Source organism: Zonotrichia leucophrys, chromosome 17, assembly GCF_028769735.1.
Source record: "Zonotrichia leucophrys gambelii isolate GWCS_2022_RI chromosome 17, RI_Zleu_2.0, whole genome shotgun sequence".
In the NCBI taxonomy this organism is placed as follows: domain Eukaryota; kingdom Metazoa; phylum Chordata; class Aves; order Passeriformes; family Passerellidae; genus Zonotrichia; species Zonotrichia leucophrys.
In genome coordinates, this window is record NC_088186.1 from 6,326,587 (window position 1) to 6,352,213 (window position 25,627).

General features: G+C 51.0%; 1 protein-coding gene across 1 annotated transcript in view; it reads left to right on the plus strand.

Annotated features, from left to right (window-relative positions):
- MEGF9 (multiple EGF like domains 9) overlaps positions 1-25,627 on the plus strand; it is a 49,845-nt gene that overhangs the window by 18,716 nt on the left and 5,502 nt on the right. The window contains exons 2-5 of the mRNA XM_064727724.1: positions 4,659-4,851; positions 17,784-17,923; positions 21,580-21,723; positions 22,878-23,150. Coding sequence (XP_064583794.1) covers positions 4,659-4,851; positions 17,784-17,923; positions 21,580-21,723; positions 22,878-23,150 — 750 coding nt within the window. The remainder of the gene's footprint in view (positions 1-4,658; positions 4,852-17,783; positions 17,924-21,579; positions 21,724-22,877; positions 23,151-25,627) is intronic.

Consider the following 25,627-nt stretch of genomic DNA (forward strand, 5'->3'; position numbering starts at 1 on the left):
AGGGATTGAGAAGGGGAAATGGAAGAGAAGGTAGGGCTTGAATTTGGAAATGAAGTCTGGGGAAGAGGGAAAAGTGCTAAATTAATATAAAAACAAAGCCTTTCCAGGGATGAGATGCTGTTGTGTGCAGTGGTTTAAATCCTTTAGGATATCTGGGGAGTATTTAGGGGGTGAGGTTCTTACTGGGCTGTCTTGGCTTCAGAGCTGCAGATGCCAAACTGGGGCTGCACCTCTGGCTCCCAAAAACCCAACAGTACCTCCAGGTTAGCAATGATTTTGTTTTTTTTTTCCCTTTCATCTATTCTGGAGAACAGAAAATGTCTGTCTCCTTGGGGATGCCTTTGCAGCAGGACAATAAATAGCATCTGTGGGCCTCCACAGCTTACAGCTGCATGTTCTTATAATCAAAATGTGCACCTTGGGTTTTCCAGGCTGGCTCCCAGGGAGCAGCTGAGCTCATTCAGGACCTGCTCTGGTTCAGGATGTCCCCAGTTAATGTGGTTTCACAGAGACCTTCGTGCCTTTCGCAGTGTTGGCTTCTTTACCCTTTGTAAATATTTCACCTGTTTTCTAAATTATTCATTCATTAAGTGGCTTGGAAAGGAGGAGGAATGGTGCTTATAAAATGTGTGAAAACTTAAAACACTGCAAAGCTGAAAGGATGTGAAGGAAGTAATTTGAGGAAGGATTTTTCCATCAGAACCAGCCCTGGTTAATTACTAGGAGGGGATGGGAGATGAAGGGATGTGGGGTGTTGATGGATCTGGCACAGGCTGGGGTGTTTGCTGGCGTTTGCAGAGTTGGGGTTTGCATTGGGATGGGATTTGGAGGCTGAGATCTCTGTTAGGGGAGGATGGAATTTGAGGTGGCCCCACTGAGGGGTCACAGGGCACCCTCAGACCTGGAGGTTCTTGGTTGTGCCAGTGCTGTTTACATGGTGTGGACCCAATACAACATAAAACATCTATTCCCCAGCTTATTGCTAACTTATGGCTTTTGCATACTAAAAATTAATTGATTTTAGGTTGGGGCTAACTGAAATTGAATATTAAATCTGTCTTCACACAGCAGTGTGCCCCTTGCTTCCCAAATGAGGAACCTTTCCTTCCACTCCATCTTTCTCCAAGTGAAGGTGAAATATTGTTCCTGAATGGAGGGAGAGGTGTTTGGTTTTTTATGGTGCCTCTATTCTTGGACCTCAAAACATCCTTATGCTGTTAATGAATTAAAGCCTGTCAGTCCCTTCATGAGCAGAGGTGGTGGGTTTTATCTGTGATAACCAAGTGCTCTGAGCTGTAGTGTGGTGCTTTGTGGGGAAGGAAGGGAACCTTGGTGGTTTAGCAATGGGGAACAGGCAGAGACGAGCAGGGCTGGGAGGCCCTGGGGGGCAGGGGAACACCCTGAGATGGGGAAACTGAGGCAGAGCAAGGATGAGTCAGGATAGCAAACTGAGAGGAGTCAGAGCTTGGACCAGTGCCTCACCCCTGAGAGGTGTTTGCCCTTGGCTCCCTTGCTGGTGGTGTTGTCCCAGCCTCAGCACAACCCTCCCACCATGACTGTGCAGTCTGGAGTGGGACATCATCCACCCTCTTCATTCCTTTGCCTTCACAAAAGCTCTCAGTGAGGTATTTTTGAAGGTTATCTTCAAAAGCAAAACACCAGCCTGAGAAAACTGAACAAAGGCTCCTAAAACCCAGGCTCTGGCCAGAAGCCAGGACAGTGTTCCCTGATTTTCCTCTGTAGTGCTCATCCTCTTTGCTGTGTTCCCAGAGCCCAGGGCAGATGTTTGTTATCAGTTCCTGTTCTGGCTCAGGACCGTTCTCACCTTCTGCCACCCGGCTGCTGTGGGGACAACAAAGTGTCCTTAAAATCAGCCCTCAGCTTTCCATAGCCTGCTACATCCTTGTGCAGCCCTTGTCCTGGATGGAGCTCACATTCCAGTGCTGCTGCCTGAATCTCCTCCCCTGCCCAGCCACAGAGCTCTGGGGTGTTTTGGGGCTGCATACATGTGGGAGCAGGGCTGGATGCATTTGGGGTGGGCAGGGACCCTGTGGGATGCTGCTCCTCTACCTGGGACCACCATCCCTTCCCAAAGGTCTCTGGGGTCATGGGAGAGGTGGGGTCTTCAAGGAATTGACCCTTTTGGGAGACAACTTGTGGATCTGTTGAGCTGTGCCTTAGCACACACCTGGGGTGATTTCACAGCTGCTGTCCCCATCACTAGCAGAACCAGGCTCCACCAAGCAAAAGGTGTTTTGCCAGTGTTATTTTGGATTATTGCAGCATTTCTCACTCTCCTGGGGCACAGCGTTGCAGTAGTGGCTGTGCTGCTGTTGAATTTGGCAGCTCAGGCAGAGCCTGACCTGAACTGGGGCAATTTTGATGGGCAGGAGCATTGGATGGAAAGCAGTGGGTGCTACAAAGTCAAGTTCAAGTTCAAGTTCAAGGTGCTGCCATCCTGCTGGGGCATAAGTGATGGGGCAGAGCTCCATGGTGCTGATGGGGACCATCCTCAAGCGCTGCCCTGTCCATCCAGCCATCCACCTGGAGTGTCAGGATGGTGGCTCTGGCTTTGATGGAGCACAGGGGTGGTCTCCACATGGAGCTGCTCATCCCCCCTGTGTGGGACCTGCCCTGTCAGTGCCTCCCATGCCATTAGAGTGGACACAATGCTCATTTTCTTCCCCTGATCAAGTCTAGCAGGTCCAATGGTACCACATATTGAGTTCTGAAAGGGAAACTTGTTTTGATGCATGTTTGACAAACTCCAGAGCACTTTTGCTCAAGTTTCTGTGGTTTCTGCTCTGGTGGGAGAGAGAAACCCAAGTGCCCAAATCGATATGGTTCTGCTTGGATAATTGAGCTGGGAATTTAGTTCATTATGTGAAGTGGCTGCTGAAGTGGATAATTGGATCTTAAGGTGTTTGTCCTATCTGATAGTTTGGATTGAAGAAAATTTAGGTGCAATTTCACAGGTGTATAGGGACAACATGGCTTCTGTGGAGATCCTATGGTGCAGTAATAAAGCTAAATAACACAGTTCTTTGTGTGCTAGAAGAACATGGATGACAAGAAAAAGAGCTTTAAGTCAAGTTTTCTTGGGATGAGGACCTGGCCTCTCCTATCTCCCTAAAGTGCCCTGAATACTGACTCTTCTCAGGCAATAACAAACACCAGCAGTTGTGTAAAGCCCCTGATGCTTTATGCACTATTTCTGCAAATAATCCTTGTTTATAATTCAGTCTTGGCAGAAGAAGACTTTAAATTATTAAGGCACTAAATATTTTGCAGTGAAAGAACAGAGATAAAGCTCTTGGCAGAAACAAATTGCCAGGGAGAATTTGTTCTCTTCAGTGCATTTGGGGCTTTAAAGTATTACAAGAAATAACGTGTGGGGGGGGACTGGGAATTCATCACTTGATCAAAAGATTTGCTTCTCTCCTAAAAAAGCAGCTGTTCAGTGCATGCTTTCCAGCACCCCTAGAAATAATAGTGTCCCCAAAGACAATGTTTGGGTCCCCAGAGCCATCCCCTCTCACCACAGGACTGAGGGTGGTCTGCTTTAGGTGGTGGAGGTCCCTGTTCTGCCTCCAGCTCTACCACAGCTTTTGAAGAAGAGTTTTCATGCACTTGGTGCTCCCCTGAGGGCAGATTTGTGGGGATTCTTCCCTTCTTCAGGAGTGGGAGATGCTGCTGCCAGTTTGTCCTGTCAGAGTTTGTTCTGTGGTACCAGGGCTGTTCCGGTGGTGTGGAGTGGAGGATCTCAGAATTAATGACTTTGCAACCTGTTGCTGATTTTATCCTGATATTACACACTTATTGCTTGTCAGCTCCTGGAGTCAGAGGGTGTGTGTATGTACATAAAGACATTGTTTACAGCTATATATAGATAAATTTTAGATAGCTGTACCCATAATCTTGTAGCTCTTCCTTGGAGAGATTTCAAGCATGAGCTGTGGTGTTTCAAACTCCAGGGCGCTCCCAATGTGGTTTTTGTCCATCATCTCAACATTTTAAAGCAAAAATCATCCTTAAAGTGGTGATGGGGGTATGCAGAAGGAGTGGTGATGCCCTGTGATGGTGTTCGCAGGGGTCTTAGGATGAGGGAAGAGATGAGGATCTGACTCCATGTTTCAGAAGGCTTGATTTATTATTTTATGAAATATTATATTAAAACTATACTAAAAGAATAGAAGAAAGGATTTCATCAGAAGGCTAGCTAAGAATGGAAAAGGAATGATAACAAAGGCTTGTGACTGACTGAGACAGTCTGGACAGCTGGGCTGTGATTGGCCATTAATGAGAAACAAGCACATGAGACCAATCACAGATGCACCTGTTGCATTCCACAGCAGCAGATAATCATTGTTTACATTTTGTTCCTGAGGCCTCTCAGCTTCTCAGGAGAAAAAAATCCTAAGGAAAGGATTTTTCAGAAAATACCATGGCTACAATACCCTGGCACAGGGTGCCCAGAGCAGCTGTGGTTGCTGCATCCCTGGAGGTGTCCAAGGCCAGGTTGGACATGGCTTGGAGCAGCCTGGAAGCTGTCCCAGCCCACAGCAGGAGTTTGGAATGAAATGGGCTTTAAGGCCCCTTCCAACCCAAGCCATTCTGCAGTTCTGTGGTTCCATGCCTCTGTTTCTCTTTCCTTGCAGGAGATCTGTGCAACTGCAGCTCGGTGGGCAGCGCCGGATGCAACCTGACCACGGGGCAGTGCCACTGCCTGCCTGGCTACACGGGGCCAGGCTGCCACAGCTGTGCCCACGGCTTCTTCCCCCAGCTGGGAGGCCAGCAGTGCCAGCCCTGCAGCTGCAGCCCTGCTGGAGCCACCAGTGAGCAGTGTGACCAGTGAGTAACCCACGGTTCAGCACGCAAAGCGTTGGGATTTGGGGTGGTTTGGGTTTTGGGCAGGAGCGGGTCTTGTTGTCTCTGCTGGTGTTTAAAAGGAAAAGAAATAAGCAGGAGGGAAGCTGGTCTTAGAAAAAATTATGAAGATTGTTCTTCCTCATTCAAGAGCTGAATTATAAAAATTCAAGAGCTGACCAGTGAGTAACCCACAGTTCTGCACACAAAGCATTGGGATTTGGGGTGGTTTGGGTTTTGGGCAGGAATGGGTCTTGTTGTCTCTGCTGGTGTTTAAAAGGAAAAAAAATAAGCAGGAGGGAAGCTGGTCTTATAAAAATTCATGAAGATTGTTCTTCCTCATTCAAGAGCTGAATTATGAAAATATCTGTGGTTGTGGCAAAAGCCCTGGCAGCCCCCAAGGGAGCTGACTTGTGTTTTGGAGTCGCATGGAAGCAGAACCTCTCCCAGTGCCTTGTGCATCTCTTAGTGAGGCTGCCCTCAATCCTGAGCTGGGAAGGGAGCAGGAGCTGGGGTCTGTGGAGGGGTTTCTTTTCCAAAGGGATGGGTTTTATGCCAGAGGCAGGCACAGCTTTGTGCTCTGCCCTCGCTGAGCGCTGGGGTGGAAGCGGCAGCCTGAGAGCAGAGTCAGCTCCTGCCTTGCCTGGTGTTTACAGGCACCAGAGCTGATGCTGGAGCTCTTGTATAATGAATGTGTTCCTCTTCATTTCACCTCACCCACCCTCACATCTTGCCTTGTGAAAGCTGGCACGCAATGATTTTCCAGGCAGTGATCTGTCAGCCATCAGAGGCAGTGCCTGAGCTGGGGGATCTCTGTTCCTGCAGGATCTCACCATCAGCAGCCTGACCCACTGGCTCTGCACTTTGTGCTCATGGGGACAGCAATTGCAAAGTCTCTCCTTGGAGGAGAGCTCAGCAACCACCCTGCAGCAACTTCCAGCCTTCCCAGGCTGCCTTTTTGTCTTCTAGGGCTGGGTCTGGGCTCAGCGTGTGTTCAACACCTGCAGGTCCCTGCCAGGACAGGGGCTGAGTCAGAGTCAGAATGCTCTGCAGGGACATGCTGCCTGTAATTATTTTATACATTATCTTTTCCCAAACGACCAAACCCTCTGTTGATGTCCTTCCTTTTTGTTTCAGTGTTGCATTTTTCTGCTTGCATAAGCTCTGACAATTCAGAGCTTAAAAGTAGCTCTCCAGTTGAGGAAAGTGACCTTCTTACTAAAAGAGGTGATTCTTGAGGGTGGGAAGTATGAAGTTTTATCACTTTTTTGTTTTTTTTAGTGGCTGTTTCAGGTATGGGAAGATGTGCCTGGAAGCATCAGGGTTTGCCACAGAATTGAAAGTGTGATTGTGGTCAGATCTATTGGAAAGGTGAATTGGGCAGAAAGGCAGATGGGGCAAATCCTTGGGAACTGGGAGAGGAGGGGAAATGGAGTAACTGGGTTAACTGGAGGGGAGTGTTCTTACCCCAGCTGTGAGCTGCTGGGCAGTGGGTGAAGCATGGACATGTCTGGTGTCTCCCCATGTCTCACTGCATGGGGCGAGCCAAGGAACGCCCTTGGGAGCTTCAGGTGAGATGCTCTGAGTTGTGAAGGAGAATGAGGTGGAGCTGGAACCATCTGTGTGGAGCCAGAAACAGCAGGGACTCCCCAGCCTCTCCTCAGCACCATTTCACAGCCTGGAGGGATGGGGGAGATGCTCATTCTCAGCCATTCAGAAGAGGCAGCACAGGGCAAGACGTGCAGGGAGATTTGGGGAGGGGGATGTTGCTAACAGAGATCACTCTGTTTCCCTTCCCGCCCCACAGGGGTTTGCTGCAGACAGAGATGACCTCTGGGTGTTTAAAAAGAGAAAAATAGGTCAGTTGTCTGTGTTGCAGGGCTGGGGGCATCAGAAGGGCTGTTGTAGTGATGTGTGTGGGAAAATGGAGTGGGACACAAAGGGCAGCAGGGCAGGTGCTCCCCTTGCTCCTGTAGTGTCAGAGTGGGCACCAGGGCTGGGCACAGCTCCTGCTGCAGCTGGCAGGGCTGGGGGCAAGCACCAGGGATGGGGGGATCTGGCTGATGGGTAGGAGAACCTCCCATGCATTGCAGGGCAATGGGTGTGTGAATGCAGGAAGGGAATTTTGGCTCTCTGCTGGCAGCCCTGGGTGGCTGCTGAGCAGTCGCTGGAGGAGCAGCAGTGTCCCTCAGGCAGTCTCTGCTCAGGGATGAGGCACGCAGGCATTGCCCAATACCAGCAACCAGCTACTGTTTTGTTGACATGGAAAATCCTGTAAGTTGTACAATTTATTTATTTAATAAAGCACCAGCCCAGCTCGACTTGCACAAGCGAATTCCTGAGTGAGGCTTCAGAGGAGAGCCATGGCTGTTCCAGTGGGGCTCTGGGTGGAACAGCAGCAGAGATTTTGGACTCTGACCCTTTCTAAGGGTTCCTGATTGGAGGGGCAGAGTGCCCAAAGGCCGAGCCCTCAGGGCACACAAAGATCCCTCTTAGGTTTCAGTCAGCTCTCCCAGGCTTTTGTAAAAGTGCCTTTTAAATACAGCACCACCATATGATGATTATTTGTATTATTTCTCAGCATGCTCTTGGGCTGGCCAGATGGCAACCCAAGTGCCCTGTTTGTTAACCAGACCTCAAATGCAGACCATCAAACAAAAATTAAAAAAAATCCCTTTCCTGAGGCGCAGAGTTGATTTTGGGAGTGAACATTGACCTGACATGCTGTCGCTATGAATGGGCTCCATGGCTGCTAATCAAAGCTCTGTTTTGGTGGTGCTTTAAATTTGATTATCTAGGAAGATCCACACAGATCCCCCTGTGGGATGGCAGAGCATTTCTGTGCTCTGGTTTGGGTGGTTTTTTTGTTAGATGAAAAGCTGTGTGTGGCTCAAGCTGAGGGGCTGGATGGAGCCCTGGGCTGCTCAGGGAGGGCTGACACATCTTGGAGAGGGGAGGGAATTGTCCCTGCTGTGGTTAACGCCTAGAAACCTCAGAAAAAAATCACATTTCTTTGGGTTGGATGCGGTGGAGATGCTTGCTAAAGATAGCTGTGGCCTGGAAGTGTTCACAGTCCATGGAGGAAGGGTGGGGAGAGAAGCTGAAGTTTCAAGGGCCATGGTCAAGGTCAGAGTGGTGGAGAATGAGGACGGTGACTCATGTGGGTGCACATGAGGGCTGGCAGGGCTGTGTGCCTGCTCTGGGGACAGGGACAAGGGGGGAGGGTGCCTGGCAGTGGGGATGCAGCCCCAGCCAGGAACTACATTTCTCACTGTCTTTTGGAGCCCTTGAGTTGAAGGCTGTGCTGTATCCTCTGAGGAAAGCAGAACCTCTCAGCCTGGTGGGGAGTGGAGGTGATCAGTGCTGCTGGAGAAGGTCACCATGCCCAGGTCACCATGCCCAGCCCACATCTCCCCTGTGACAGTGATCAGTGCTGCTGGGGAAGGTCACCATGGCTGGCCAGCCCACATCTCTCCTGTGCAATTCTTTTCCCTTTTTTCCTTCCTGTGAGCAGCAGTCCTGTGCCTGAGCTCTCATCTCTGGCTCCCTAAGGCTGGGCAGGGAGCCGGGCAGAGGCAGCAGGAGCAGGCTGGGGTTGGTGGTCTCCAGTCTCAGTAGCCAGGGCAGCACTGGGGCTTCTCATGGTGTTTCTGGCCCTCTGCACCCTCTGGCACCCAAAGTGTCCCCAGCTGAGCCAGCACACAGAGCTGGGATGAGCAGGGAGAGGGAAGGATGTTTGTGTGAGGAGCCTTTGGTTCTGCAGCCCTCGTGCCCTGGTGTGAGGAGCTGTGCAGGCTCAGCTCTTCAAACACACCCTGAGATAATTCTCCATGCAAACCTGGCTGTGGGGTGTGAAGGACCAGGACTGCAGGCAGCACCAACCAGCCTGGATGAGGCAGCATCCCCCTCCTGGGGAGCAGGAGATGGCAGATGACTCTGCAGTTTTTGGTTATTTTTACCTTGCTGGCAGCACTGCCCATCCCCATGTAGCACTGCAGACATGGCCCAGGGCAGCCCAGTGTGACCCAGCTCATCTGCAGGAGGGCTGGCCTGGATTTAAACACCTCCTTTGAGTGTTTATCCCAACTTTTCCCAGCCCAGCACTGGGGTGTGAGTGGCTCTCCCTTCCCTGAAGCTGTGGGGGCAGCATGTTTAGCCCACGAGCAGCTGGCCCTGCGTGGGTGCTCCTGTGGGTTTGGGATGTGAGCAGGGAGTGGAGCTGTGAAGCAGAGATGCTGCTGAGAGATGCTGCTGCCTGGCAGGAGGGTTCAGCCCTCAATTCCCTGATTTCCTGGGGGATTTTGGTTTTTGTCCTGGTTCTAGGGAAGAGAAGTGATGCAGCGGTGCCAGGGAACAAGGGGAGAGCTGTGGCTGCTGTGGGTTTTAGGGATCACAGAATCACAGGATGTTCTGAGCTGGAAGGGACCCACAAGGATAATCCTGCACAGACACCCCAACAATCCCTCCTTGTGCCTTAGAGTGTAGCCCAACCATTCCTGGAGCTGTGGCAGCCTTGGGGCTGGGACCATTCCCTGGGGAGCCTTTTCCAGTGCTCAGCACCCTCTGGGGGAGGAACCTTTTCCTGGTATCCATCCTGAACCTCCCCTGACACAGCTTTGCCACATGGTTTACCTAAACCCAGGTTAGCCATCTAAACTGGGTTAGGTTTTTCCAGTTCCCTTAAAAATCTCTAAACTAATCATGCACATATGCTGCCACTGTCCCTAGAGCAAACAGATGCCTGTTAAACTGGGGGCTGTGGATCAGTTTAAGTTGCTCCCTCTGCCTGTGCCTCAGTTTCCCCGCAAGTAGAAGGGCAGTGGGAAGCAGAACTCCAGCAGACAGCTTGAAGGTGATGTCTGGTCTCCTTTGGTTGCTGTGGGCTGAGATCCCATGCCCAAGGGTGCAGTGCTCTGCTGCTTTGCTGACCCAGCAGCTGCACAGACAGCCCTGTGATCCCAATTCCTGCATGGTTTGTGCTGCAGGCTGGGCATAACTCATGTGAGAGAGAGCTCCTGTCACTCATTTCCAGTGGGAAAAAGGAGAAAAAATGATAACTCACACATAAAAATACCCAAGTGTTAATACAAAGATGCTTTGCCCCCTCCAGGGGACCTCAGGCTTTGTGTTCATGTTAAAAGGAGTGAAGGCAGAGTGTCCCTGGGCATGGCTGTGCCCTGGAGCAGGGAGGGCAGGGGCCATCCCTGTGTGCTGCCTTTGTGGTGGCATTCTGTGTGGAGAGGCTGATCCTGTGACCCCAGCTCGTGGGGATTTGCAAGAGCCTGGACAAAGTGCTTTGTTGAGGCCTTTGAATGAGGGCTGGGGGTTCTGGGGGACCTTGGGAGCTGGGCAGGGAGAGCCACACACTGGGATTGGGGAGCTGGTGGGATGTGGGAAGGAGCAAAGAGACTGTGGGGGACAGCCTGGTGTGGCACAGTCTGGACACACCTTGGACCTCATGTGAGGCAGGATTTGGTGGGTTTTTTTCAGTGGTCAGGAAATGCAGGTCCATTGAAATTCAAGCTTTTCGTGGAGCTTCACCAGCCTGCAGGGCTGCTGGCCATGCCAGACCCCGGGGGTTATTTGGGGGAAGTGATGGAGTTGTTGTTTTGCATAGATAAAATCTTCATTTTCTGTCTGCACAGTGTCATCACACTTCTGAAATGTCTCTTTTGAGTGGGATCTCTTTCCATCCTGCTGTATTTCAGCAATCCAGTAAATCACACCAGGCACTGCTCCCCTTTGGAGATGTGACCTTGGGAGCTGAAGCCCTCAAGGACTTGTGCTTTAAAACCCCCCCAAAACCAGACAAACCCCTTTTTTCTCTTTAAAAAGACTGCTGTCCCTTTTATAGATTGGATGAGCACAACTGGTGGCTCATTATCTCCCAGTAATGCCTTGTCAGCATCACTGTGCAGAGAACAGATCTTGTTTTGTAGCGGAAATTATTACATGTGGACGTCAGAAAAGCAGAAGAATACCCTGTTAAAGCCTATTTTTCTGCATGGTTTAATTATCTAAATCTCTCCCCTATTCCATCCTCTCACATCCTTTATATCTGATTAGCTCTCCTCCTCCTCTCTCCTCCCACAGGAAGGTAAAGGCACCTGAACCCATTTTTATTCAGTTGCAGGCAGGAATGGGAAATGAATGAGTGACTGGACACAGCAGCAGGGAGAGGTGGATTGTTATCATCTCCCCTATGGTAATTATGGCTTCTCAGAAATCCTGTTATTTTGGGGATTTTCCAGCAGGCTTTGCCATTCCTGTGTTGGCTGTTGCAAACTTTGCTGCTCTGGCAAGCACTGACTGCCTCAAAAAGAAATATGGGCTCAACTTTTTTAAGCTTTTGTGGTTAAATTCTGATTGAGAGGTGATGCCCAGTGTGTGCTTCAGGCACTGCTTGTACCCTGGGTCTTCTGCTGTCTGAGCAGAGGCACCAGCAGAGGTCTGGGGATGGAGGGACCCCTTTGGGCACAGTGGATGTTCAGTGGGGATCACCCCATTCCCTGGCACCCCACTGATGTGTCCTTTTAGCTCCCTGCACATGATCCCCAGGGTTACTCTGGGAATCCAGCACCCACCAGCTGGGGCTGAGACTTTGCAGTGAGTGAGGAACTCGTGGAACTGTGCAGGATCCCATCCAGCCTCCCTCTGCAGGGTCAGTGTGGAGTTTCCATTGCCTGCCCCCCCTCCTTCAAGGGCACCTCACCTGGAGGGCACAGCCTGGACATTCCTGGCTTTGCACAGCCCTGGTTGGAGATTCCTGGCTTTCCAAAGCCCTATCTGGGGATTCCTGTCTTTCCACAGCCCTGGTTGGAGATTCCCTGCTTTTCAGAGCCTCCTGTCTTTCCAGAACCCTGAGTGGAGATACCTGGCTTTCCAGAGCCCAGCCTAGAAATTCCTGGCTTTGCGGAGCCCCGGCTTGAGATTCCCAGCTTTCCACAGCCCTGCCTGGGGATTCTGGCTTTGCACAGCCCTGCCTGGAGATTCCCAGCTTTCCAGAGCCCTGCCTGGAGATTCCTGGCTTTCCAAAGCCCTGAGTGGAGATTCCTGGCGTTCCAGAGCCTCCTGTCTTTCCAGAGCCCTGGTTGGAGATTCCTGGCTTTCCAGAGCCCTGCCTGGAGATTCCTGGCTTTCCAGAGCCTCCTGGCTTTCCAGAGCCCTGGCTGGAGATTCCCAGCTTTCCACAGGCCTATCTGGAGATTCCTGGCTTTGCACAGCCTTGGTTGGAGATTCCTGGCTTTGCACAGCCCTGGTTGGAGATTCCCAGCTTTCTATAGCCCTGGCTGAACATTTCCAGCTTTCCACAGTCCTGGCTGGACATTCCCAGCTTTCCACAGCCCTATCTGGGGATTCTTGGCTTTCCAGAGCCTCCTGGTTTTCCAGAGCCCTGCCTGGAGATTCCTGGCTTTGCACAGCCCTGGCTGGACATTCCCAGCTTTCCAGAGCCCAGCCTAGAAATTTGTGGCTTTGCAGAGCCCTGGCTGGAGATTCCCAGCTTTCCACAGCTCTGACTGGAGATTCCCAGCTTTGCAGAGCCCTGGCTGGATTTTCCTGGCTTTGCCTGGCTCCTGGGGGAGCTGGGGCTGCGGAGGCGGCGGTGGCCAGACAAGGTGGCCCTTTGACATTTACAGAGTGGCCTTTCAGAGCTGGGAAGTGTTGAAGTGCCCCTGCTCCTGCCCTACAGAGCAGCTGCCATGCCCCAGCACCGAGTGAGGAATGTGGCACACAATGGGCCAGTGTTGGCCCCCATAAAGCTCTGCTTCTTGTGCCCTCCACAAAGGGGCTCAGAGCTGGTGGCTGCTGCAGGGCTTGGCCCTGGCCCCACTGGCTCTCCCACAGAGCCACCTCAGCCACCAGCAGCTTTGGGTAGGGCTGAGGAGTGGGGAGGAGAAACCCAATGTGGGGCTTTTTCCTGCTCTCCCCTTCCCCACGTGCTGATATTCAATGACTGAGTGACAGAAAAGTCAGCACGTGGAGGGTGCTTGGTACCCTCAGGATGAGAGGATGTGGCCTCAAGCTGCACCAGGAAGGATTTCTCATGGAAAAGGTTGTGTAGCATTGCCCAGGGAGGTGTGGAGTCCCCATCCTGAAGGTGCTCAGCAGACTGGACATGGCACTCAGGGCTCTGGGGATGATCAGAGGTTGGACTCAGTGATTGTGGAGGCCTTTTCCACCTGAATGATTCTGTGATTATTCTGAGTGGTAACAGCATTGCTTTCCCACCAAAGTGTCTTGGAGCATTTGGCTTTCAATGTGAACTTTTCCACATTGCCCAGGAAGGTGTAAGAGAGATTCCTGCCCTGGCTGCTGTCAGACACCCCAGAAAATCAGCACTAAAGGAGCCCAGCTCCCTGGAGGAACACTCCATTTTTGGAGCCATCTCTTCTGAATCCTCCTAATCTTGCACAGAATCCTTTTGTCTTATCCCATCAAAGTGTGACAAAGCCTTTTCATGGGGTTTGTTTTAGAGATGCTCATGGTTCAACACGATTTCCCTCATTCCCACAGCGCCTGCTGTGAACTGTGGCTGTTGCAGGGACACCCTGTGCCCTGCTGGGACAGCTGAGGGACATTGCTGTCACTGGGGCTTCCCCAGGGGACAGGTGAAGCTGGAGATGGCCAGGGAAGGGCTGGTTTAGCCCTCATTTCCCTCTTTCTTAGGGCAGTGTGGCCCTGCCCAGCTCTCCTGGGGCTGCCTGGGGAGATGCTGAGCTGGGCAGGGTGTGCTGTGTGCTCTGGGCTTCAAGGGAAAACAATAAATGCATTTGGAAAATCTCTTGTTGTATGTTTTGCATGGTTTGAGACCCATGGGAGCTCCCTCCTTCTCTGCCTCTGCCCCAAAATCTGACCAATCTCACATGTTTTGAAAATAAAGGCACAAGGGCTTGGTGCTGTGCTGTTTAGGCTGGGTCTGACATGGCCAGGGAGTTCCTGGGCTCTGACTGGGGCTTTCCTGGTGTCTGGGAAATTATTCAAAATTAATTTCTCCATTGCTCCTCCATGGGGGAAAAAAAGGGAAGAAGAGGAATGATTGGAGCTCGCTGAGGGGTTTCTGTCAGACCATTAACTGTGCACAGCTTGTCTCCCAACAGCCCCTAAGGCCATGGTCCTTCATCCTCCCATCCATCTTGTGCCTGTCATGTCCCTGCTAAAATCAAGATGTTTGTGTGGAGGAGGAGTGGGGACCCCTTGCAGATGTGGCTGCACATTGTGCTCTGTCTCAGATCACAGACACTTTTAATGCTTTTTTCCCTTTGTGATGAGGCCTTGAGTTCCTGTGCAGCCTGTGCAAAGTGAGGGCAGTGCCCCAGCTCCCAAGCCCAGCCCCTCACTGTGTCCTTCCCCAGGCACCAGACCTGGCAGGAAATCACCTGCAGGATGCTCTGTGTTCCCTGTTCTCTGTGTTCCCTGTTCCTCAGACACTTCAGGTGGATCAAAACTGCCTGCAGTCCTCTATCAGTGCCCAGGGTGTCTCTGCTGTGTCCCCTTCACTTCTGTACCTGTAAAGCTGCAATCCTGTCTAAAATCCCAGCTCAGGGAACATTTGGTTGCCACCAGTAGCACAAATCACATGGCAAGTGATGGGATCCTGTGGCTCTTTCCCCTTGAGAGGATTCAAGGGAGCTGTGGGGACTGGAAATGAGACATAATTTGGGGTGTAGGCTGTCCCTGCCCCAATATTTTATTTACACTGCCCTGCCCCATGGCTGTGGGAATGCTGCTGCCTGGGGTGGCTGTGTCTCAGTCCAGCCCCTGAGGCAGAACAGGGACCCTGAGGGTGCTCAGGTGAACCAGCTCCTGCCTTGGGGGGTCCCAAACCTGCCATGTCCCCAGGGGTCACATCATTCCATGCTGGATCCAAGCCTTGGATGTGGCTGTCCCTGACCAGCAGTCACTGCCTGCTCCTTTGGCCAGTGCCTGACGTGCTGGTGATGGTTTTAATCAGTAGGAAACATCTGTAAGGTTGATGGATGATGTGATGGTGATACACACCACCTACACGCTCCCCAGAGTGAGTGTATTCATAAAAACCTGCTAGAAACCAATGCTGGCAGGAGACTTTGATTACTGGGAGTCTGGTTTTATCCCAACAGATATTTGTATCAATTCTTTGTGAGAGCTGAACGTTGGCTGGCCTCACAGGGGTTAATCATCATCTGAAGTGGAGTTGAGTAATTGATGTTGCTGCATCAAAACGTTTCCCTCTTCCCATCCCCCTCGTTCTCCCCACTTCCCCCCAAAAAGAAATTCTTGGCTGATACTCAAAATCCAGTTCAGTTCTCACTGTGCAAGTATTAAACTGTGGGTCTTTTCTTTCAGATTTCTGGATTTTTATGGGCACAATTGGTCTGTTAACAGGATTTTTTTTTTTTTGGTGGTTTCAATGCATTTATATCATTGACCTTTGCTTTAAAAAGTGTCTGACAGACTTTGCTGGGCTGGAGCTATAAAAAGGAGTGTTGTAAGGGGGCTTTATTCTGTGGAAGCAATGACCACAGGCAAAGCTTTATATTTGCTGAGTGATTTAATTCTTGCACATGCAGGACTTGGCTCTGTGCCATGTGTAACATGTTGAGAAAAGGTCTGTTCAAGAGGCATTCAAACCAAACTTTCCAAACAGTCTTTTTTTTTTTCTTCTTCTTCTTTTTTAAGCTTTCTTTCCTGTTATTTCTAAGCTAACGAGTAAAATCAAGGGACTGTGCCCCAAAATGCTGAATTGAGCTCCAGCAGGGTCATTGGGGAAATAAAGCTCCTTGAAAGCAATGAAATGGGAGTCTGTGTGGAAGCAGGGAGGAAGAGGAGGGTGTCATTGAGAGAAAGGCTGGGTCAGGACATGAGGGAGACAAACAGAGCTCTCTGAACTCCAGGAGGAAGCCAGGGAGGGTGAGGATGATGCAGCTCAAATGCTGCATCCCCAAAAGATGTGTTTTCAGGCTAAATATCAGATTTTCCTCCCCACAGCACTTGCTTTTCCCTGCCTGTCCCTGCCCTCTTACAGGAATAGCAGTAGCAGGCAGGAGCAAATATTAAAAAGCTGCTTTTTGTTTGCGCTCATTTTAAACACTGTGACAACGTTTGGATTAATGTTGGGTCTTGTGAAAAGCTCTTTAAAAGTCAAACATTCTGAGCTGCTTACCAGCCAAACATACTGAGCTGCTTACCAGCATGCCTTTGAATTTTGCATCTGCCTGCTGCACTTCTAGATAATGGCCTGGAGAGCAAGGAAACATCATATTTATTTCTTCTTCTTCTAATCAGGCCATTAAATATCCTTGAGATTTCAGATTCTACAGGTATTTAATTGTGTAGCCCCATGGGCTGAGGTCTGTATTTTGGTGAGTAGTTCCTTTTCCTTTGGCAAACAAACAAACAACAGAAATAATGAATTATGCTGATTTCTAACAGAAGCAATGTCTTGCCCAAAACATCTCAATCTACAGCATTTTACTTAAAAACAACACGTCAGCAGTGCATCAAACATCTATTAGTTTTAATCAGCAGATTTTTCTGGAGGCTTTTAGGAGCAAATTGTGCCTTGCTCAGTCTTTCCAGGAGGAGAAGGGGAACAATGGTTGGGCTTTGTGCAGGCACAGTGAGGCCTGAAATGCTGATTTTAAAAGGTGTTTCAAAGGTGTTTGGACAGGAGGTTACACAGGGGAGAGCTCCGAGGTGATGCAGCATGGAAGGGCTGTCTGTGGGTCTGTCTGTCTGTCTGTCTGTCTGTATCACCCCCTCTGCAGATCAATCCATCACCTGGAGGGGAGCAATGCTGTTTATTGGGGTTGCTGTGGTGGTTCCCTGCAGCAGGCAGGGCTGGGGCTCCTGCAGGTGCCCCCAGGGCTGTTGGGATGTGCAGGGGCACTGGGTGCTCTCTGTGCCTTGGCTTGGCTGTTCCCGGTGTGCCCAGGTGGGATGAGGCACCTCCAGAGTGTTTGTGCCCAGGGCTGGATGGGAAGGAGCATTTATCCATTGCTGGGATTCCTCTGAGGGTTGAGCTAAATGCTGCCAGTGTATGAAGTCTGTTATGAAAGCAAAGCATTGGAAGCCTCCGTGTGGAGAGAGTAGCACAGAAAACCAAAGGAATGAGGGTAACCTTTGCTTTTTATAGCTCCTGGTATTTGTTTGCTCATGGCAGCCACCAGCAATGCCCTGTGTGTTCACAGTGCAGAGCTCCACCCTACCTGCAGTCACACTGTGCCCAAGCAAACAGCTCTGTCTGGGTCAGCTGCAGTGGAAGCCTCTGCTGGGGAGGGGAGAACCCTCTCTTGTCTCTCCCTGGCTGTACTGGGTGGAATTCAGCTGCAGAGAGGGGTCCTTGGAGATGGGGAAGGATAAATGGGGTCATGGAGGAGGAGAGGAGGGAGTGCAGGTGGCTGACACCTGCCCTGGCTGGAGCCAAGCAGGACACATGAGCTGCTGCCCCAGCTCCCAGGGGAGCCAGCAGAGCAGCTGGTGAGCAGGGAATTGTCTGCTCACACAGAAATCTGGGAGGTGCTGCTCAGCACTGGTGTGGAGGGGAGAGGATGAGCCAGGTGGGTGCTCTGGGATGGGTCAGGCACAGTGACCATGGCTGTGCCTGTGTCCTGCAGGACCCAGGGCTGGTGCAGGTGGAGCAGGGACTCCAGAGGGGCTGTGGGAGCATCTGATGCAAGGGAATGGCTCTGGGCCAAGGCTTTCTGGAATGAGCAATGATTTCTGGTGCCCAGCTGGAAATTGCTGTCAGGGCAACTGGCTTGGCAGACACTCGTCCTTTCTGGAAGTCCCCATCACTTTTGAAAATGGTTGCCCCTGTGTTTCATGTCCTGCTTCCAGCAGAAAGGAATACAGGGAGTCCCAAACCCTGCCTGCAGGTTTGTACCTTGGATGCCTCCCAGCACAGCCATATCTCACTGTTTGTTTTTCCTCTGCAGCTCTGGGAAGTGCCAGTGCAAGGTTGGTGTCACGGGCCTGAAGTGTGACCGGTGCAGTGAGGGCTTCTACAGGTTCAACCAGAGCTCGTGTGAGCCCTGCCAGTGCAACAACCTCTCCCACAGCTGTGACAGCTCCACAGGTGATGATGTCCTCTTGTCCTTCACCTGCCCCCTCTGTCTCTGCTTGTTCTGTTCTCATTCTTCAGCACATTCTGCTCTTGTCTCCTTCATCTACATCTTTGTGCCTTGCACAGCCAAAATCTTTACCTTAAACTGAAATGGAAATGCAGGGTTGGGGTTGGTCTCCTTTGAAGGAAGGCAGTGAAAGCTGTGTGCTTTAGCCCAGAGCCCTAACTCTGCAGCCTGTATCAAAAACTGGGCCTCTATTGTTCTCTGCACTTACACAAACACACAACATGGGCTTTTAAAGACCTTTTGTTTAGCTGCTGTTTACCTGGAAACATACCCTGGGCTGGCACTGACGTAAGGGGACCTGCTGCCACAGATAACAGGATTAGAGCTGCTAAAAACTGCCAGCATCTCATTAATACTGCCCACTTTTTGTAAATTGGCCTTGCTCATTTTCCCTGATTATTTCTTTGACTGTCTCTCACTCAGATATTGATGGAGTGCAAATATTGAGGCACCTGTGCTTGAACAGCTTATGGGAGGGCAGGGGGAGCCCAATTGCTTTGTAATGTCACCTGGAAGGAGAGATCCTGGAGGAGCACCGTTCTGCTTCAAATTCCAAATTCTCTTCAAACTCTCCTCAAAATTTCCAGGCTGAAAGGCAGTTCTGTAATACTTACCCAGAAGCTTAGAAAGGCATAATAATTAAAAGTAATATTGCAGAATTTGTTGGTGGGGAGACAGAGCTCATGCAGTCAGGTATTTCTGGGCAATTTGTGCCTGTGTGTTCCCTCATGGGCTGTGTTTCAGCAGAGGAATGCCCAGGTTCCCTCATGGGCTGAGTGTTTGCAGCACAGGAATGCCCAGATTCCCTCATGGGCTGTGTTTCAGCAGAGGAATGCCCAGGTTCCCTCATGGGCTGTGTGTTTGCAGCACAGGAATGCCCAGATTCCCTCATGGGCTGAGTGTTTGCAGCACAGGAATGCCCAGATTCCCTCATGGGCTGTGTGTTTGCAGCACAGGAATGCCCAGGTTCCCTCATGGGCTGTGTTTGCAGCAGAGGAATGCCCAGGTTCCCTCATGGGCTGTATTTGCAGCACAGGAATGCCCAGGTTCCCTCATGGGCTGTGTGTTTGCAGCACAGGAATGCCCAGGTTCCCTCATGGGCTGAGTGTTTGCAGCACAGGAATGCCCAGGTTCCCTCATGGGCTGTGTTTGCCCTGCTCTGTGGGCACTGTGTCTGCGTTCCCTGGGGTGAATTCCTGCGTTCCCTTGAGGCTGAATTACTGCATTCACTCTATGCTGAGCTCTGTGTGCTGATGTCCTGCCAGTGCTGAGGGATGCAAGGCTGTCACTAGAGCTGTGCACACATCAGCTGTCTCACTGATCTGGAGCTGGGTGTGTGGGTTTTGTGAAGGAGGAGGATAATCTGCTCTTCCTTTTTGTTCCCTCAGTGTTCCTCCTGCTCTTGATTTATCAAAGAAAACCCAGCACAGACCTTGCTCCTGGGATGGGGCTGCTCTTTCTGCTGGGATTGCCCACTGCTGCCCACAGCATTGCAATGAAAACCCCTCATTTTGGTTAATGACCTATTGTTGATTTGACAGAAACTTTTTGCTTCTGTGGCTGAGGGACCCAAGCAAAACCAGAACAGAGAACGAAGTTGATTAAAAATTAGATTGGAGCCTGCTCTAGAGACTGCACTCTGTGTGACCTCCCCAGCTTTACATCAATTCTGTGTAGCCTTTGTCCAATTTTGAAAGTTTTTTCCCATTCATGCTATACTTTGGGCTCCCTCTGCTGGCTCTGCAGCCAGCTCCTGCTTGGCATCGCTCTGGCCAGGAGGAATATTTGAAATTACTGGGCATAAATAAATAACTTGGGCAGCAGGAGCTCCCCAGCTGACAGAGCTTCCTCTGCCACGACCCTTGTACTGTGTGTGTCTGTGCACTGAGGTGGGCTGGTGCTCCCCAGCTGGGGTCCTGTGAGGTCTGATCCTTCCTGAGGGCATTATCAGGATGAGAAGTGCCATTAATTATTAAGGCTCTCCACAGTGATACCTGATTGCATGCCTGTGCATGCTCTGCCTGGCTGAGCAGCTGCTGACTCAGGGAAACACAGCCATTGCAGGGCTGCTGGAGATGGATGTGGGTGATTTCTGCTGATGGGAAAGACATTGCTCCTGAAATGACCAAGGCAGCACAGTTGTGATTCCAGATTTATGGTCCTGGGGAGCACTGTCCAAGGCAGCCTTGCTGTGCCAGGCAGATGAACTTCCCTGTCCAATACATCCATCCCACTGAAACAGCTGATCCAGGTTTGCAGCTGGAGAAACCAAGCACAGCAGATAATTTTCCCTTCTAAACCTGACATCTCTCCCACAAAAACCACTGGCTCGTGCCTGACAGGCTGCTGAGGGAAGAGCAAACAGTGTGTGGGAGGTGACGCTGAGCAAGAGGTGCTGGCAGGGCCCTGCTGGGTGGGTGAATCAGCCTCTTCCTGGGTTTGCTTCCTGCCCTTGGCAGCAGGGCTGGCTGCAAGGACATGCCAGGCTGCCTGGGGATGCTTGGCTGGGGAGTCATCACTGTGGGAATTGAGGAGCAGCAGCCGTGTCAGGATTGTGAGGGAGCCAAACTGTTCTGATATTAATAAGAAAATCTGCTGTGGTCTTTCTAACAGTCAGCACAAACCTCAGTCAGGATTTTTTCCTGTGGTTGATGTTGATATGAGACCTCCCCATCCCCCAGGACTGCTGGTCAGCTCAGTGGATCTGGCTGTGCTCTCCCACTGCTCTGGGCCACCCCAGTTTATAGACAGGGCTGTTGCCTTTGCAGACTCTGTCTGGTACATGGGATTTAATCCAATCTTCCCTCAGCTCCTTGCCACCTCACCGAGGAGCCAGCTGAATTACAGCATGTTCCTGGTGATGGATGGGCTTTATATAGAGGCTGTGCTTTTGTAACTAAGGAGATTTTTCTTCTGGGTCACAGTAGTATCAAAATGCAATTTGGAGGCCATTAGGAGACGGCGCCTGTGGAGACACAGCACGTTGAGTTTCTGATTCAGGGGCTTCCCCAGGAAGGGCAGGTGGCTCACATGAGCCCCCTCTTCTCTGCTCCTCTGGGAAGGTCAGGGACTGCTGCTGCCTTGTCCTGGGGTGCAGGAGCTGGAGCCATGCTGGTAGGATGGAGCTGCCTGCCCCCAGAGCAGGACAGTGGCGTGTCCTCACCCCTGACCACAGCCCAGGTGTACAGGTGTACCCAGGAAGAGGCTGCACACAAAAATCCACAGACATAAACCTCAGGGACCCCTCTTGAGAGTGGGGGACTTTCAGCATCACTGTTCCATCTCACTGGTACAAATGCAAACTGAAACTGCTTTCCTTGAGGAGAATTTTAACACTGATAACTTGTGTTTACCTGCATTGACCTTTTAGTGCTGAGCTGTGGGGCCTCTCTGCTGGGGCCACCTGCTTTTTCACATTATCTGTATGTGTGGGGGAGCATCAGAAGGTCATAAGAGGCCAGGCTTATGTTTTGGCCAGAGGGTATCCAAAACCACCTGTGAGCTCTGATAATTGAGTGTGTTCCACGTGGATTCTTGCTCCAAATGTTCTGCTCCAGTTCCTGCTGCTGAATGTTTGCTTGTTCTCCTCTCTGTTCCTCAGGCACCTGCCTGGAGTGCCAGGAGAACACGGAGGGGGAGCACTGTGAGCTCTGCAAGGAGGGTTTCTATCGGGGCACCCAGCCTGCCCACGGCTGCCAGCGCTGCCCCTGCTCCACTGTGGCATCCACTGGCACCTGCCACTTAGGTGAGGCCCTGGTTGTGCTCTAATTCCTCATAATGAAGGCTGCTCTCCTCAGTTACATTGCCCCTCAGAGGGTATCAGCCCAGTGAGGTGTTTTATAGCCTGTGGAGCTCCTGGGTGTGGGCACAGGAAGCAGCACCTGCTGTGATGGGTCCCTTGTGCTTGTGTTGCCTCGTGAGAGCAGCTGTGCAGGGGAGGGATCAGAATCACAAAATGGTTTGGCTTGGAAGGGATCTTAAAGCCTGGTTCCAGCTCCCAGTGTGTTGCTGCACTCTGCTCTGAAGAACCTGCAAAGTTCTGCAGAGAAGCTGCTGAGCTTGTGGCAGCCAGGAGGGGGGCAGGAGATGCTCAGCAGTGCCATGTACCCCTCCAGACTTCTGAGTCTGCTTCTGAACATCTCCATGGGACTCCATGCAGAGATTGTCCAGTGTAACTGAGACAAGTTAGAGCTGTAATAGTCATATCTAAGGCTTTTTTTGATATTTCCCTAATCAATTTTGCAAGCAAGCTGCTTCTGGCTTTGTATAGGCCGAAAAGTTCCTTTGGATTGCAAGCATCCCTGATATAGTTCCAGCTGTTCTCTGAAATTGCCTGTTTGAGATGGAAATGTTCAGGAATAATAATTTATTTCCTTAGCAACATGCTGAGTTTGCTCTGTGAGGTTGGTACAAGGCATCAGAACTCCCCAAAGCTGTTTTTCCCCCTACTAACAGAGAAACTGCTGCAGTTCAAAAGTTGTGTTTTCAGCTCAAAATTTGACATTGGTCAATACTTGGTGACTGATTTTTGTCAGGGTGCCTTGTGGTCAGTCCCCACAGAACAAGCCCCACAGAACAAACCTCACAGAACAAACCCCCACAGAACAAACCCCTCAGAACAAACCCCACAGAACAAACCCCACAGAACAAACCCCACAGAACAAACCCCACAGAACAAACCCCACAGAACAACCCCCACAGAACAAACCCCTCAGAACAAACCCCACAGAACAAACCCCACAGAACAGCCCCCACAGAACAAACCCCACAGAACAAACCCCACAGAACAAACCCCACAGAACAAACCCCACAGAACAAACCCCACAGAACAACCCACACAGCAGGGGTGTCTATGCAAGGGCTGTGCCACATCCCTGCTTTGCTTTCTGTGTTCTGCAGAGCCTGGTGAGAGCATCCCGAGGTGTGACAAGTGCAAAGAAGGGTACACTGGCCTCAACTGCAACCAGTGTGACAAGGGCTACTACAACTCAGACAGCATCTGCACGAGGTGTGAGTGCAGTGGGAACGTGGACCCCGCGCTGTCCCCCAGCGTGTGCCGGCCCGACAGCGGCGAGTGCATCGGCTGCCTGTACCACACCACGGGCTTCCACTGTGAGCTCTGCCAGGAGGGCTACACCAGGGACTCCCCGGGCACCAACTGCACCAGGAAAGGTAAAAATGCTGCTCGAGTCAGTGGCAAGGCTCACTGTGCAGCTGGACAAAGGTTGGAGAGGGAATGCTGGTAATTGTTCGTGTTAGTGTAGGCTCATCTGGACTCTGGTGCAGAGAAGAAAACCAAATCTTCGTAACAGAATCAAAGAATGAACTGGGTTGGAAAAGACCTTAAGGATCACCTAGTTCAACCTATGGCCTAACACCTCCTCATCAATTAAATCATGGTCCAGGCTTTTTTAAACACATCCAGGGACGGTGACTCCACCACCTGCAATTCCAGCACACAGTTGTTGGTGCCTCCTGGCCTTGAAGGGTGGTTTAGAGTTAGCTCTGTAATCACCCTGATTCCAGACCCTGGCAGGCACTGCTAGTGAGCAAACTGGAAAAAACCCAATCCATTTGTAGTGTATTTAATGTACAATGAGAGAAAATGGTTCTGGAGTTGCTCCTTCAGTGGTTATCTAGAGGTTGCTTTTCATGGTGGATGTCCAACACCATGCATGGAAACATTACCAGTGTGATGTATTAGATGAAAGAACCTAGAGTTCAGGGAAGTATTTGGGCACAAATTTGTCCTTGTCGTGGGCAGAGATTCAGTTCAGATCTTCCATCAGGAGCTAATGTGGTTTTCACTCCTGTGCTGCTCACTTGGGTGTGTAATCAAGAGTCCTTCCCTGCTCAGGGAGATGATCAGTATAACAAAGTTGGATGCTCATTAGCTGTAACAGGGCTGGAAATGGCAATTTTACATCAGCTCATCCATGATCTGGATTTAAAAAAAGACTGGACATGGCACTTGGTGCTATAGTCTAGTTGAGGTGTTAGGGCATAGCTTGGACTTGATGATGCTAGAGGTCTCTTCCAACCTCATTGCTCTGTGATTCTGTGAAGGCAGATAGGATATTCAAAGGACCAAAGCAGGTGTTTTCAGCCCCAGAGCAGGTGGTGCTCCTGCTGCCATGGGGTGGCACAGCAGGACTCACCCTGGTGCACTGTGGCTCTGTGCCACCCAGCCAAGCACTGCAGCCTCCCCGGGGCCGGGTGTGTGGCCTCCTGCCAGAGCTGCTCCTCTGCAGGAGGCAGCAGCAGCTCCGCAGAGCCGGCGCTTCAATCAAGCAGCTGGATGTGAGGCTCCTGTCAAAGCTGCCAAAGCAGCCCATTGAGGGAGCAGCTGCTGCTCTCAAGGAGCTGCTCTGGGACATCTGGAGGCTGGCAGGGCCCCGGGAGCGGAACAGGCAGCGCCGTGTCACGGCCCGGAAGCGGCGCCGGGGCCAGAGCCCCGCACTTCACCGTGACCGTCCTGGGAGTGCCAGGAAATGTCTTCACCCCAGGCCTCCCTGCCAGCCCTGAGCTGATGCTGACTCACACATAAAGCCCAGAAAAGTGCTGTTTCCTTGCTGGTGAATCAGCCATTGTCTCGGTTCTGTTTTTTCCCTGCTTACAGCTTTGCCAGGGATTGAGTGTTGGTGAAGGAATTTGGAAATGATGACTGAATTCCTCATGCCCTTTTCCCAAAGCCAGAGGTTTTCCAGGAACTTCTTGCTCCTGTCATGTTGCTTCCTATTGCAAAATTTTGCCTGTCATGCCATAGAGAAATGGCATTCAGCACCCTGAGTGTCCTTATCAGCCTGAGGGAACAGAGGAGCTGCTGCAGGGAGGGGACTCTGAGCAGAACCTCAGTCAGGTGTGTGATGCCCCTTCCAGAGGAATTTCTTTCTCAGTTGCCTGAGCTGGGAATGTGACAGCCCAAAGTTAACTTGTGGGAGTTCCCCTGAGGGCCCGTGGCAGGACATGTGCTGAATATTTCCAGCTCCTGTTGCCATTGGAGATGGAACTTAGTGCAAAATTAGTCCTTCGGAAGTGACTCTGCTCCTCAGTCATAATTAGGAGATGTTCAGGAGAGCTGGAAGCTGGATCTGTACAGCATGGCACCATCAGCTGTAATTGCTGCAGCTGTACATGGATTTAAAATGAAGTTGCTTTTCTCTTGGCAGGAAGAGAGTGGGAAAGAGGATGCAGAGAGTCCTGTGGAGCAATAGGTGCAGAGAACATTCTGGCTGATTGAGGCTTCAGCTTGTGGAGTGTTCCTGTTGCCTGAACTTGAGAATCTAAAATAGATCAGGTTATTCATGTGAGGAAATGCTTTATTAGCTACATTTGTGAGCCTAATGCTAGAGATTTGTGGTGCTCTCTGAGGCCTGTAGCTCAGCAGGTTTGATGCAGGCATAATGAATTCACATGCCACTTCTGAGATCTCAAGGTTATCCTGACTCCTGAACTGAGAAGGGAGTTTATCCATGGCTGCTGGAAGCAAGGCAGGTTCTTGGCTATTTAGGAGAAGACAGAGCACAGTCTGGTAGTTCCCATGTTCTGATCCTTCCTGTGGGCACCTATGCCAGCAGCTGAAACCAAAACAGGATCCTAAATGTCCTCTGCTGTGTTCAAAAGCTTCTGAAGGACATCCACAGTCTTTT